The sequence below is a fragment of the Haliaeetus leucocephalus genome, unplaced genomic scaffold, assembly GCF_000737465.1.
Source record: "Haliaeetus leucocephalus isolate CR32 unplaced genomic scaffold, Haliaeetus_leucocephalus-4.0 Scaffold228, whole genome shotgun sequence".
Classification (NCBI taxonomy): domain Eukaryota; kingdom Metazoa; phylum Chordata; class Aves; order Accipitriformes; family Accipitridae; genus Haliaeetus; species Haliaeetus leucocephalus.
In genome coordinates, this window is record NW_010972664.1 from 16,989,803 (window position 1) to 17,004,303 (window position 14,501).

A 14,501-nucleotide genomic window follows, 5' to 3' on the forward strand; every position below is an offset into this window, starting at 1 on the left:
GCGGCCGCCCCCCCCGGCGGGCGGGTTCCCCCACCGCCCGGCCCCGAGTCTCGGCCTGCGACGCCAGGGGCTTGCGGGGAGCCAACAGGACAGACCCGTCCCGGGTCGAGGGCTCGCCCGGCCGGGCCGCTCCGCTCCGGCTGAAGGGGGGAGCACAGCATCTACCCCGCGGCACAGCCGCCGCTCCCCGGCACCGCAGGGCTCCTCGCAGCCCTCCTTCGCCGACTAACGCAGGGATCCGGTTAGAAGAGGGGGGGGGGGAATCCATTTTACACAGATCAGGTGAAGTGACATGCCCCGACCCACGGAGCGAGTCAGTCGCAGAGAGGGGCTGACCCCAATTGCTAGACCTCCTAGACCCCGAAACGCCGTGACAAGCAACTCGGAGCAGATTTTGGGAGTTCTTCCCCCCCACCTGAAACAAGACACGGGTGAGCACAGTATAAAGGGTCAATAATATGTCGCATCCCCAATTCCCAGCTTCCCCATAGCCTGGACGACCAGTCTGGTTTGAGTTTGCTATGTTTCGGTTGCTCTGTGCTTTGGAAGAGACCGAGTTTTTCCATGGCATGGGGAGGGTCGCATTCCCATGGCTGCTGTCCTAGCTTGCACTGACCTGTCCAGCAGAAGGAGCCGGACCGTGCGTTGTGTCCCCCTGCTAAGGGAAGCTCCTGGGGAGTCACTCTGTCCTTTCGATGACACGGAAAAGCAACAGCAGCACCCAGCCACCAGTGCTGGAACAGTAAGTTACATGTTGTTCTCAACCACTTCTGCCGATGCTTTTCTACAGGACTTTAAGCTTACCATGCTGTCCCATTTTGACCTTTTTAAAAGGCCATTCAAGAAGCTATCCAACCAGCACGGGAGGTTTCACACGTACGTACGCATCCACATCTGTAATATCTAAACCAGCACAGGGTCTCTGTACGTTGGAGCCGGGTAATGCTTGCTGAACCATTGAGCGCGGCCAGGGAGAACGGCCCGGGGCCGCCAGGGCTTCCGAGCTCCCCGTAGCCCCTTTCGCCCCTCCGTTGGCAGCACCGCCGCAGGCATCCTGCCGCCCAGCCCCCGTGGCAGGACCAGAGCCCCCCCCACCCCCGCTGCCGCCGCCCTCGGGCTGGGCTGGGCGAGGTACCACCGGGGATGCGGCTGGAGGCACGAACGCCCGCCGGGCAGACGCACCTTTTGCGCCGGCTGCTGCAGCCCGGTACCCCGGGAACAGCGGGCTGAGGCGAGCTCGCCGGCTCTTCGCGCCCAGCTGCCCACCGCGGCACCGCCGGGCAGAGAAGGCCGGAGACACCCCCCTCCCGACGGCTCCGGGGGCGCAAAGCGGCTCGGGCCCCGCCGCCATCGTCCCCCGTCCCCGCCCCGTGCGTCACCTCCCGCCGCCGCACGGCTTCCGGGCTGCGCGCGCAGGGGCATGTCCACCGGAAGCGGAAGTCCCTTCAGTCGTTGCCGTTCGGGGTGTACGGGCTGCGGCGGAGACGGCGAGGCGGGGCAGGCTCCGCCGCCCTTTTCGGCCCCGGTTGTCTTCTCCTCGGCGGGGCCTTCCCCCTCGCCTCCGCCATGCACCCCGTTTTCCAGAGCAGCCGGCGCGACTTCACTTTCGGGCCGTGGAAGCTGAGCGCCGCCCGGACGCACATTATGAAGTCGGCGCAGGCCGAGAGGTGGGGCGGGCTTGGGGACGGACCGGGGCGGGGGGGGACGGACACGGACACGGGACCTGCCAGGGCGCGGGGAGGAGCCCCCGCGGGGCTGGGACCTCACTCCCTCACAGCGAGGGGTTTGGGGGCCCTTTGTCGCCTTGCGCAAGAAATAAATGACGTTCCCTGGGCGGGGGAGACGCAGTTTAGTCCAGTAGCTCGGGAGGGTTTTCTTCCCCCTCTTTCTGCGAGGGTGAGCTTGATTCTTTGGCTTGAGAAACTGGGACGATTTGGGTTTCAGGTGGTTTCCAGAACTTCGTTTTTAATCATTGCTAATGGTTTTGGAGATCTAGACCTCTGTGAACTGAAGCCTGCTAATTAGAAGCCTGTTTTTCTTAATTACTTTCTAATGGTGATTAAGGTTCTTTTAAATGTGGTCCACAGACTCGCATAAGCTATTTCATGGTAACGGCTATTTTAAGATAGTGGTTTTCATTAAAAATTTATTATTTGCTCTCTCCTTGTGGTAGTAATTTCCACTGCTGTCAAACTGTTGGAGAAAATGCTCCTCTGTCAGCATCAAGTTCTTAAGTCAGGTTTACTAATGTGGAACTGAACAGTTCAGCTGTGTAGTGCTATAGCTGACCTTGGTGGCAGTTGAATTTCACGGGTGCTTCTTGGTTTCAGTATCTGGAATACATACATGGAAATCTTGTTAGTCTTGTTAAATGTATCTTTGTTCATATTGCCTTTAGCTTTTTGGAGACTAATTTGTTTGATAAAGTCCCAAGTCTTGAAATGTTATGCTTTTTTTCTTAATTATAGTAAACTATGTAAACGTTAGGTTTTGTAACGTAACAGCTTAATACCGCTTGTTTTTTTTAAAACTGGATATCTGCCTTAAAACAGGTAAAAACTATGTTCCTTTCTCCATCTTTATCCTATGTTCAGTGCCTAAAATAGTCCTCTCAAACTGCTTCTGACTAATGGTCCTTTAGTTTTTTGCAGTTACAGGTAAGAAAATTTGAATCCTGTGACTTAGTAATTTTTCTGTAATGAGGATATGAGGATTCAACATCCAGCTAAGCTGTACCTGTGTCCTGCAGGGGAAGGAGGACTATTACTAGAGTATCCCATTTTTACGGCACGTTTGTGAAGACTTATTTTGTAGGATGCTACCTCCTAAAAATTAAGATCTTTATTCTTAAGATCAGGAGTATGTTAACTCTCTTCACTGTGAACAAGAGAGAGACTTGAACTGCCAGTCTGGAAGCCAGATTGCCTGCTGTACTCGTCTTCTGATCTATTCAGTTTCTTTAACTGTAGCTATTTTAAAATAAACAGTCACCTCTGTAATTTTCAGAAATTACTTTTATCTGTTTAGATGTCTTTGAGGGACACACAGTTTTTCAGAATGTGTTGAAAAAGGCTGAAAAGTAAAGCTGCAAGAGCCACAACACAAGCTTGACAGAACATAGAAGATTTTGCAGGGTAGGGAGAAGTCCAAAATTAGCTGTTTACCTGTAGGTCTTGGTACCTAGCATGAGATCTGCGAAACAGTTCCTCTACTTGAAGAGTCAAGAACTATGCAGTGCTTTTAGTCAGCATCCTTTTATAATGTATTTCACATGGCATTTTGTTTTTATTGCTTATTGTCCTCCTCAGAGGGAGGACTCCTCACACTCTTCCCCTGCTCCAGCGTGGTGTCCCTCCCACGGGAGACAGTCCTCCATGAACTCCAACGCAAGTCCTTCCCATGGGCTGCAGTCCTTCACGAACTTCTCCAGCCTGGGTCCCTTCCACAGCATGCAGTGCTTCAGTCACAGACTGCACCAGCCTGGGCTTCCCACAGGGTCACAGTCTCCTTTGGGCACATCCACCTGCTCCAGCGTGGGGTCCTCCCTGGGCTGCAGGTGGATATCTGCTCCACCATGGACCTCCCTGGGCTGCAGGGGGACAGCCTGCCTCACCATGGTCTTCCCCCCAGGCTGCAGGGGAATCTCTGCTCCGGTGCCTGGAGCACCTCCTGCCCCTCCTTCTTCACTGACCTTGGTGCCTGCAGGATTGTTTCTCTTGCATATTCTCGCTCCTCTCTGTGGCTGCTGTTTCTGTTGCACAGCAACTTTTCACCCGTCTTAAATCTGTTATCCCAGAGGCACTGCCACCATTGCTGATGGACTTGGCCTTGGCCAGCAGTGGGTCCATCTTGGAGCCGGCTGGCACTGGCTTTGTCAGACATGGAGGAAGCTTCTAGCAGCTTCTCACCGAAGCCACCCCTATAGCTCCCCCACTACCACAACCTTGCCGCGCAAACCCAATAGGATGGTTTGAGATTTTCTGCGGGGATCATGCTTATTTGGTTCATGCAGTACTTTGTTCAGTTAGGTCTGTGGCTATGGCTGTGGCTTTCATGCTTAAGGTTACAAATACCAGTATGTATTCTCTGCCAGCTTGGGAAAGTAGTAGAGCACAAGCAGTGTCTTCTGCACTTTTCACTTACTCTGCCAGGGTTGTTTTTAGCCCCTTTTTGTAGGCTTCTAAATTTGGAGGTATGGACTACTGTCTAGTGAATTTAAACTTGCTGACAATGAGTGCTTGTTCCTAAAACTTTTCAGCCACCTGCCAAAGTAGTTCACGGATCATCCAGGAATTTGCTACAACAGGTTGAAATCTGCTGCTTCGTGCATATCAGATTTTTTTTGCTTCCTCATGTATGAGACTTTCGTATGAGCCTGATGGAGAAGGAATGTTTTAGGAATACTTATGTGGTGGAAAAGTAACTTTAGATCAATCACTCTGCAATTCATGTCGAATGATTAAACTGGGAAAACAACAAAGTTTTGCAGAACATACTGATAATGTGTCTTGTAAAATACCATTGTCTAAAGAATACTTATTCCAAAACAAGGACTGCTTTCACTGAACTATAGCTGACTGATCTCTCTTCATGGGACTTTTATTTTTCTGTGCAGATTGGCCGATGAATTACACATGCCTTCCCTGCCAGAGATGATGTTTGGTGACAATATCCTCAGAATACAGCATGATCGTGGTTTTGGAATTGAGTTCAATGCAACAGATGCTTTAAAATGTGTCAATAATTGTCAAGGTATGATCAAAGTGGCTTGTGCAGAGGAGTGGCAAGAGAGCAGGTACAGTATTTTATCACCAGTGGGCAAGTATTGGTGTGTTGTATGTGAAACTGTCATAAAGTAGTTAAAAGAACAGACTGAACTCTTGAAGACCATGTTGCATTTGGTTCTACCATAGAAACAACATGTGATCACAGAAATCACTTAGCTTTTCTTTGCCATGATCATCCTATCTGTGAAATTGGGCCAACTGCATTTTTCAGACATGTCTTGGCTTTCTTAATATAAACTACAAGTTTAACATGGCTTAATGCTCTTTCTGTTTATTCAAACTCGAGCATTACAAGATTGTATTGTGTGGTGTTGCAAAGTGCAAAATGCTGTACGTGTTCAAAATCTTAGCTTTAGGAATATAGCAGAACCATTACCATGCATGAGAACTAATTGTACTGTATTTACAAGTATTTACCAAATTAGTTGCAGAGCACCTAGAAATAAAGCACAGAGAGAAATCAAAGCTGTTATGAAAACTAAGGCAAATAGCAGTGTTAATGATTGCTGTGTGTTATCAGCAGATTGCTTTCTGCCTACTTAAAGAAAAAATGATATTGAAATAGAAATTTTTCAACAACATTGAACTAAAATCTTTATTTTGACTCATAGGACTGAGATAGTGTTAGCACAGGAATCCTGGTAACGGTTTTCTAATTTATTATGGAAACATGCTATGAAAGAAGCAGTACTATATGATGAAGTCTTGACATCGTCATTGCAGCACAGACAATGCTGCTGTTTTTCTTGAAGAGTGTGGGAATTGTAATACATAATCTTATGTGCGGTTGTAATTTTTTAAGAATTACTACAAAGTACGCTGTTTTCTCTTTCACTTCTGAGGAGTGAGACTGAGCACACTAAGGAAGTTGTCAAGCCATACGATTGGACTTACACAACAGACTACAAAGGAACATTGCTGGGAGATACTGCAAGGTTAAAGGTAACCATTTTCTCCTTGTTAAATGCTGATTGTATATTGTTTCAGTCAAACAAACACTTTTTTTTCTTTAAAGCTGTCATTTACCTTTCAATAGCCTTCTGTAAAATCTTTCATGTTTCACAGTTTCTGACTTCAAAGTACAGTTTGGGCTTTTCATGTCTCTCAGCATGTTATTCTAGTCAAATCATGGCTTATTTTAATAACTGGGTGATGTTTTTTAAAGCATTTTAGGATTATATAAAAAGGTGCCATTGTGTCCCTTAGTGAGGACTTACTCAGAGAGTAAAGCACATGGGATCTTCAGCGCTTGCTGGATGCCCCTCTGAAGCCCTGAGCTCCTCGCACACAACAGAACTATCAGCTGTGAAATTCTTTAGTACCTTTACTCTGTGTTGCTTGCCTGTTTGTCTAAGCAGATGTGTAGATCTGGCTGCCTTCAATGGCTTTGTTTTTCTGCAACAGTAACTCCTTATATTTAAACTCACAGGCCCTCCCTTGTCTTTATTTTAAAATAAGACTGAAGTTCCCAGCTTCTCTTTACTCTATACAGATTGCTTGCTACTAAGCAGATAACCCATATTAATTTACTAGGGTTGCGTTAGTTATAGGTCACTTGAGTTATTCTGGAATTGAAAGTGTGGTATAGAAATAAATGATGTCTTGTTGGCCTGTAGTCTTTAGGCAGCGGAAGTGTATGAGTGTATATGGAGACCATGAGATGGAAAACATATAGGTACTTGATTTCCATGGAAAGGCTTTATTAGAATCCTCTTCAGGGTTTGTAGTGTGGTAGAGATACTAAATGCATGGAATCCTGTTTATAACCCAGAACTTCTCATTTGTATGTTAAACATTAGGCATCTTCAAATGTTTTGAAATACAGAAAGTGAGCAGAATTGTTTGCAGCTGAAACCCTACTGAGCCTGTGCCCAGAGGGAAGTTTATTAAGAATTTTCCACTCTTGGTTTTTGCTTTGATTGATGTTTCCTCTTGGAAACTTTGGTTTTAATTTTAACTTTTTCTCTTAGAAATCTGGGATGTTTTAAGTTTAGTGCTCTAAAAGCTTTTTCCTTTCTAAAATGAGCAATTGTGGTATTTAAAAGGTCAGGGCAAACTTTATGTAGTTTGGCAACAAATTAATAGGCTAACTGTTCTTAATCTTTTTCTTTAGGTTGTTCCTACAACAGAACACATAAATACAGAGAAATTGAAAGCTAGGGAACAAATTATGTTTTTTGAAGAAGTACTTCTGTTTGAAGACGAACTTCATGATCATGGAGTATCAAGTTTGAGTGTAAAAATAGTGAGTAGTGAGAGGTGTATACAAGATGCTTGGTGACTCAGTTGGCTAATACATGCAAAATGCAGTCACTTTTTGCTTGTTGTTCCTTCTGGGATTTAAGTTTAAAATGCAAAGTTCTTTATCCTCGCTTTTAGAAATATAGTCTTACTGGAAACTATGTTGTCTAGAAGTCTTTCTGTCAGTTGCTTCAGGGAACAATCTTTTCTCTCTTTCTGCATCCTGCTTAGGAATCTTCTGAGACACTGTCTGCCCTGCTGTCCAATGATAGCTGTAGCATATCAACAGCCCAAATTTTGACTTTACTACTGAAAGCTCCTCATACTATCTTTCATTGTGAATATCTGATGCAGATAAGTGCATACTTGAAGTAAAACTTTGTAATATGCTGAATGGAACATCTTTATTTTTGCAGAGAGTTATGCCTTCCAGCTTTTTTGTGCTGTTGAGGTTTTTCTTGCGAGTTGATGGGGTACTTATCAGGATGAATGATACAAGGCTTCATCATGAGGTAAACCCTTACTTGCTATCATGAATATTTTACAGATGCTCCTTTGCCATGTTACTTTCAGAGAAGACCTGCTGATACTCCTGTAATTTAATTCTGATGTTTGGGGGCATAGAGGATACCTGAGCTGAACTTTGAAGTGTGTTTTATTGTTGTGGTGCTCAAGTAGCAACCAAGTGCTGGATACCATGGGGCTAGGTACTGTATGAGAGCAGAGTAGGCTACCCCTCATGTGATGTAATAATTTAAATACATTTGACAGAGGCTGATTAGATGAAGTACAAGAGGAAAAATGGGCAACAGTAAATGGTGTGATACTGTTCTTACCCTCGTCTCCAAGTAAATGTTATTTGGCTTGTCTAATACATGACTGCAAGTTTTAACTTGCAAATAAGTGTCCATACTACATTGAGTTCTAGTATCTCATAAATAATACAGAACTTAACAGTGGTGGTTTGTTTATTTTGTCCAGCTGTATTCATACTGATGTAGGAGTTGTAGCTGAGTAAAGATGAACAAGCATAGTCAGTCGTAGATTATTTTTTTTTCATGCATGCACGCAGAAAGGTGATGTTTGGGAAAGAAAACATTGCTGAACATCTTTCTCTGTCTTCGTGAATTTGAACATATGTTTCTGCTCTCAGGTGAAAATCTGTGGTCAACCAAATTCAGATGCTTACTAAATTCAATGTATTTAAAATGCTCATTTTGCACTAATACTAGATGATAATTTTGTAATTAATTTTTGCCATTTTTTTTTCCCATTAGGCTGACAAGGCCTACATGTTGCGAGAATATACATCCAGAGAAAGCAAAATATCAAGTTTAAAGGTATTGCATTTTTTTAAATGTTTTTTGGTTTTTTTTCTGTCTACTTTTGAAATTTGTTTTATGGTCAGCGTAGAAGATACTGTGTCTGTAAGTCATTTTTTGTTAGGTTTGGAATTGATACAGAGGAAAAACCTTATGCTTATACAACATTTATTTTGGTGATTTCAGAGCAGATTTGCATTTGTAAGTGCTCAGATCACATGACAAGATACAGGATTGGGTTACTTTTTCTACTTTTGCATTAACAAGATTTAAAAATTATTTTTCATAGAACTGTTCAGCCACAAAATCAGGTAGTCCATGTCCCATGATGCTAAATTCAGGGCTGGTTGTATGTTTGCAAGTAGTATTAGGGGTTAAGATCTGTTTGGTAATAGACGCATTCAGTTTTTCTCCAGTAAGTTTAACAGCCCACCTTAAAACTCCAGTAACGGCTCAGAATATTTTGTGGCACGTTTGGAGTTGCAGCTGTTGATTTTTATTCTTGACCCAACACCTGATCTTGGGTATTCTTGTTACTTTCCTTCCCCCTTGTTTTTCCTTCACTGGTAAAAAATGGCTAACGTGTTACTAACCTTCTGAGGGTCTGAGCATTTTGGCAAAATGCTTTTCGTTTTGAGGAAAGGGGCACTGTATCATTTCTTACAACATGTGATCCCTATAAACAGGACTAAATCCAGACATGAGTTTTTTTGATAGTTTTGTGGGTTTTGAAATATAAATCAGTGATGTAGGTTTTACTTCATCTCATGTTTAAAAATTATCATCTATGTTAAATAATTTTTACTGCCTGTTGTTATAGAGAGGAAATGCATATGGCTTTTCAGTTCCCTAGATCAGCTTGCACAGGTAAAGCAAAAAAAATTCCTGCTTCACTTAGGTTTGAAATAATTGGAACAGCAGTATGATTCCTTGCGTGTTAGGGGTAGCCAAAATACAGGTTGCATTTGAATGGCCCTGGATACATTTCTTAAAGAATGTTAGAAAGTTCAAAGGTGGTTTGCTCAGTATACGTTTGTTTTTTTTCATCAAATGTCTTGTATGTGATGACATTAAGTTGTCTACAGGAATGTCCGGAGAAAGATATTGATTAACGTAATGAAACCACCTAATTTTTAGTGGGCATGGTTGATGTTTGGACTCGATGATCTTGAAGGTCTTTTCCAACCTAAATGATTCTATGATTTCTTCAAATATGAAATTAAAATCCAGGGAGTTTTCGTATTTCACGCAAATGTCTGTGGTAGACTTCATAAAACTAAGATACATGTTGAGGTGTATCAATTATCAATACCTAAATCTGAGCAACTCCAGTGAATATATTGCAATGGCTAGAAGACATTAACCATAGGATCCCTTGTGGCCATCCTAGTCTCATCTAGAACTAGAACCTCAAAAAGACTGTTTGTTGCATTCAAATGATAAATATATTTTTTTAAAACATTGTAGCAGGTCATGAATGTCTCTGACTTTCTTGTGCTCTTGTAATGAGCTACTTAAAAACATTAAATACCTTTCCTTAGCCTATTGATCCACACAAGGAGTGAAAGACTATTTGAAGTTATAAGGTAAATTCTGATAATCATACCTGACTTCAGGTGTTTAAATCAGGTTAATTGTAGACTAATTGTCTGTAAAAGTTTGGGTTTGGAATACTTTTTTTTTCCTCCTTTCATTCACTTGTTTCATGTAAAATTTTTGCTTCTTAGCACGTTCCACCTTCCCTGTTCACGGAACCTAATGAGATCTCTCAGTATCTACCCGTAAAGGAGACAATCTGTGAAAAACTAGAATTCCCAGAGAAGCTGGAGCCAAAAGCAGAAGCATCACTGGAAACCATGTGTGTTAAGTCTAAATAAATGTGACTTTATATGGACTTGAAGTAGGCTGGAGATAATGTGATCGTGTAACCATTGCCATGGGGGGCGGTTTCACTACTAGTGGAATAAAGAATTTGGCTAATTTTTCTGTAGCCCTGAGAGAAAACATTTCAAGCAGGTTTTGCTAATGGTGTTTTTTGTTTGTTTTTTTTTTAACCTGTATCTGGAGTTAATGATAGGCCGGTCGTGAGTTATAATTTTCAATGGCATTGGAGAGAGACTCATGATTAAGAATGTGGGTTCTGTTTATTTCAGTGGTTAGGCAGTATTGTCTGGACCCTCCACCACAAACACTTCTGTGCTGCTTCAGATACCAAGAGACTACTGGAGTCATAAAATAGAAATAATTTTATTTTTATTGAGAAATCATCCACAGTAAAAAAAAAAAAAATTTCCTCTGCATTTATTTTGAGCTGTCAGACCTAAACTAAACATTTTGCTTTGCTTCCCTACTATGAGCTGATAACCAAATAAGTTACTTTTTGGAGTCTCTGATCCAGATTCTAACTTAAGAATATTCATCTCATCTGAGGATAGGTTTAAGGAAGAAAAAAAAAAATTGCATTTGTTGGACACTATATATAGAGGTAAAATTACCTTATTTGTGAGGCATTAACTCCAGAGCAGGAGAAAAGCTGGAGGTTAACACACTGGTAAGTCTCTTCACAGATACTAGTTTAATCTGATGTTAGCCAGATTTCTCTAGGCAGTTCTGGAGACTGTTACTTGGGGTTGGTATGCTGCTACAGTCACGTACTATATTGGAAACGCATTGTACTGTATTGACCTTCTGTTAGATGTATTGGATGGTGCCCATGTATGATGGTTATACTGCCCTGACAGTCAAATTGCTAAATTGCAGAGTGGCTTAAGGCTGGGGAAGAGAGGGGTGTTTAGTCTCTACTCCCTAAAGGATGCTGGTATTTGCAGTTTGAGAAACAAGATCCTATATAGCCTTAAAAGGATGCTAACATGTATTCCAGATACATAATTTTGGTTTATTTTTAAAATTCTTGAAGTTCTGATAATAATAGAAATGTGATCACATGTATAGTCATGGTTTTAACTCAACACTTTGTGGATTAAACTTCAAATATTTGTATTGCTTTTGGAAATCCTAAATTATGTTAATGGTTTGGCCTAAGAATGGGGGAGCTAAACAGACTTGGCTAGGTTTACTGCTCACACTCAAGTGCAAGAAGCGAATGACTGTAGCAAAAAGCAGGCCTTGTGGTTTAAGGTGATGGCAGATAAGAATATGTACAGATCCTGATGTCTTGGAGTTTTTGTTTAAAAATCTGCATATTCTACACTGCATGGCTTAATAGAAACAACCCACCTCAAAACCTGGTACTTAACCAGGTCTTTTGAGAAATGGTTTTCACTTAGAGAAGACCCTGACATTTTCAGAAAAAAGTCTACTGCCATCTAAGTGACTGTTTTTTTAAAAAACCCAAACACCACACTTTATTTCACTTTTATTTGAGGCAGCCTGGTCTAATGAATTGATCATAACGTTGAAAGGTAGGAACTAACTGCAGTTTTTCCTGTGTCACTGATTTACTCTAACCATGGGGAAGTCACCTCTCTGTGCCTCAGTTCCCTGTATGTAAGAATGAGAGTTAATACATGACTAACGCACTGAAAGTCTGCAAGGATTATTTTGTAATAAGTTATTAATTAGAATTTTTTTTTCCCTGAATACACCTTCAGCCTTATCTTTGGAATCCTTTGGAAAGGATTACTGCAAAAAATTTTATGATCCATGGGATAAAATGAGTTAAGAAATTAAACAGTCTCTTGAAAGAAATTATCAGCCAGACATGATCTGGGTGAGTGAATTTATGGCCACTTTGAAATAGAGGTGAGGTCCTCTATATTTCCCATTACAGTCCTAAATTCTGTTGGCTTTTTTTCATCTTTCTGCACTTGTTTCCTAAAGATTTTAGTGTCAGGATGAAGAAAGGGCTGCAAATGAATGCAGCACGGAAGCGATCAAAATTCATTCAGTAATAGAAGATTATTTAGGTCCACTCCAGTGGTAGAGGGATATGGGGAGAGAGTGAAAAGGAAGGGAACAACAAATGAGGGTGAAGAGATATTTTGCTGGTACAAGTAAATCATGGCACTTTTACTCTAAGCATATATTATTTTACATGCCTTAAAGGCTTATAAAAACACACTTGAAAGCTGGTAGTGACTGAGAGGAGAGCTGATGGTAGTACTAGCATGAAGGAAACTATATCTGCATTCATTAATTAAAATTATGATTTGGGTTTGGTCAGTGATGCTAATATTAAGCCTTACTAGGCTAAAGTATAGTGTTGGAGGGAGCCCGCAGAATCGACACCTAGCGTTGAAAAGGGTGCTCTGCATGTTTAGCTTATACTGTGTATTTTATCTTGTCCATCATACATACTAATTTGTGACCTGTTGATACAATTGTCTTGAATGGACTTGAATCCTGACTATATAGATATGTGATATCCATCTATTTTGGGTGCTGTGCATTTAAGTGGAACACATGTGTTGGGGCAATCACAAGAACATGTTTAGGAAGTTACAGTTACTACAAAGTAAAACTTGGAGCACTTTGTGACTCTCTTACACCACATGGATTATCAAGAAGCAGCAGTATAAGCTCAGTGGTACAACTTTTCCACAGAAAAGTACCACTTCAGATACATAATTTTACGGGGAGGGAGTGGGGTGATTCTCCAGCTGTTTTGTGGCAAGTTTAATGTGTCAGTTTATATTCTTTCTTGTATGTCGCTAAATAAAATGTACCAAACATTTTATAGTTCTGTTTTTATCTGAGCAAAATAAACTGAAATAACTACTCGTGCTGCTGAATTTTCCATGCTAGTAAGATGTTGCATCCATATGCCTTTGCCTGTCGTCAGACTGCTCTGGCTAGTGATGAAAGTAAGGTGAGACTTTTTCAGAACAGGGGAAGAGCCACAGTAGTTGAAGCAAAAAGAAATCTATATTACTATTTCTATGATCTTCACTATTGCCAAGTAATGGATTCAAAAGTGGTGGGAGGAGATAGGATACAACTAGACAAGTAAAACTGCCAGAGGGTGTGGACTCTTATTTTCTGTAGGCTGGAAAACATTAGGACAGTTTGGATGTCAGCTATCGTATGCTTGGAAGAGTAAGAAATGCCTGACTCACAGGGAAAGTGGGAGTGTTTGCTGTCTCTTAAAAAACCCAAACCAAACCTATAAATTACTGTGAGGTCCTCTGTATTTCCCATTACAGTCCTAAATTCTGTTGGCTTTTTTTCATCTTCCTGCGCTCGTTTCCTAGAGATTTTAGCGTCAGGATGAAGGGGCTGCAAATGAATGCAGCACGGAAGTCATCAAAATTCATTTGGTAACAGAGGATTATTTAAGTCCACTGCAGCGGTAGAGGGATATGGGGAAGGAATGAGAAGGAAGGGAACGACAGATGTGGGTGAAGATGGTCTCTCTGCCCCACGAACCTGGGAATCGGCGCTAGGCTGGTCTGTCTCAGTCTTACTGATTCGGAGGGTTTGCAGTGCTGGAGTTCGTGCGCCCTCCACGAGAGCTCTCACCGGGCGGCTGGCGCGTCCGTCGGGGAGCAGAGGCCCAGCTACGCCATTTCCAGGACCTTTCTCCCCTCGGCGTCCCTCACCCGACCCCCGTGGCGGCGGGGCACCGCCTCAGGAGACTGTGGCGGGCTGTGGCTCCGAGCGCAGGGCTCGCCGCCGCACGGCTGCTCGGGGCGCCTCCGGCCCCCCCCCCGCCGCCGAGCCCGGCTGCCCCGGGGGGGGGCTCACCGCCGCTTCGCCGCTCCTCAAGTCCGGGAGGCGGCCGCTCTGTCTCTCCCCTCTCGCCGCCGGGTGCCGTCCCGCCTCCCCCGCCCGGTGGACTACATCCCCCGGCAGCCCCCGCGCCGTCGCCGCCGGCCTTCATCTACCTGCCGAGCGCAGGTAGCCGCCGGCGGCGCGGTGCACGCCGGAGCTGGTAGTCCCTGAGGAGGGGAAGGGCAGTCCGGCCGTGCGTGAGGCAGAGCCGTTGGGGCGCGGGCCGAGGAGGGCGGCATGGACAAGCTCAAGCGGGTGCTGAGCGGCCGCGATGCGGAGGAGCCAAGCGGCCTGGCTGAGGTAACGCTCCGCTCCCCCCCGCACCTGCCTCCCTGCCGGAGCCGGGGCGGGGGGGCTGCGTGCCGGAGCCGGGGCGGCGGTTGCCGAGCGGCGGTAGGCGGGAGCGCAGTCGGCGGGGGGG

At 43.8% G+C, this 14,501-nt stretch overlaps 2 protein-coding genes across 4 annotated transcripts in view; both read left to right on the forward strand.

Annotated features, from left to right (window-relative positions):
* The first annotated feature begins 270 nt into the window (after positions 1–270).
* On the forward strand, positions 271–10,618 carry TIPRL (TOR signaling pathway regulator). Of its 3 annotated transcripts, XM_010567378.1 has the most exons (8): positions 271–431; positions 791–876; positions 4,616–4,795; positions 5,630–5,729; positions 6,901–7,032; positions 7,445–7,540; positions 8,306–8,368; positions 10,078–10,251. In XM_010567378.1, exons 2-8 carry the CDS (start codon positions 806–808, stop codon positions 10,225–10,227), a joined length of 792 nt encoding a protein of 263 aa, XP_010565680.1. In that variant the 5' UTR covers positions 271–431; positions 791–805; the 3' UTR covers positions 10,228–10,251. The 3 variants fall into 3 exon arrangements, with proteins under 3 accessions (XP_010565680.1, XP_010565679.1, XP_010565681.1); XM_010567377.1 differs by lacking the exons at positions 271–431; positions 791–876 and adding an exon at positions 1,458–1,667; XM_010567379.1 differs by lacking the exons at positions 271–431; positions 791–876; positions 6,901–7,032 and adding an exon at positions 1,502–1,667 and having other exon boundaries at positions 10,078–10,618.
* A 3,696-nt stretch (positions 10,619–14,314) lies between these two features.
* Positions 14,315–14,501, forward strand: part of SFT2D2 (SFT2 domain containing 2) — a 6,201-nt gene continuing 6,014 nt past the window's right edge. The window contains exon 1 of the mRNA XM_010567380.1: positions 14,315–14,380. Coding sequence (XP_010565682.1) covers positions 14,318–14,380 — 63 coding nt within the window. The 5' untranslated portion in view covers positions 14,315–14,317. The remainder of the gene's footprint in view (positions 14,381–14,501) is intronic.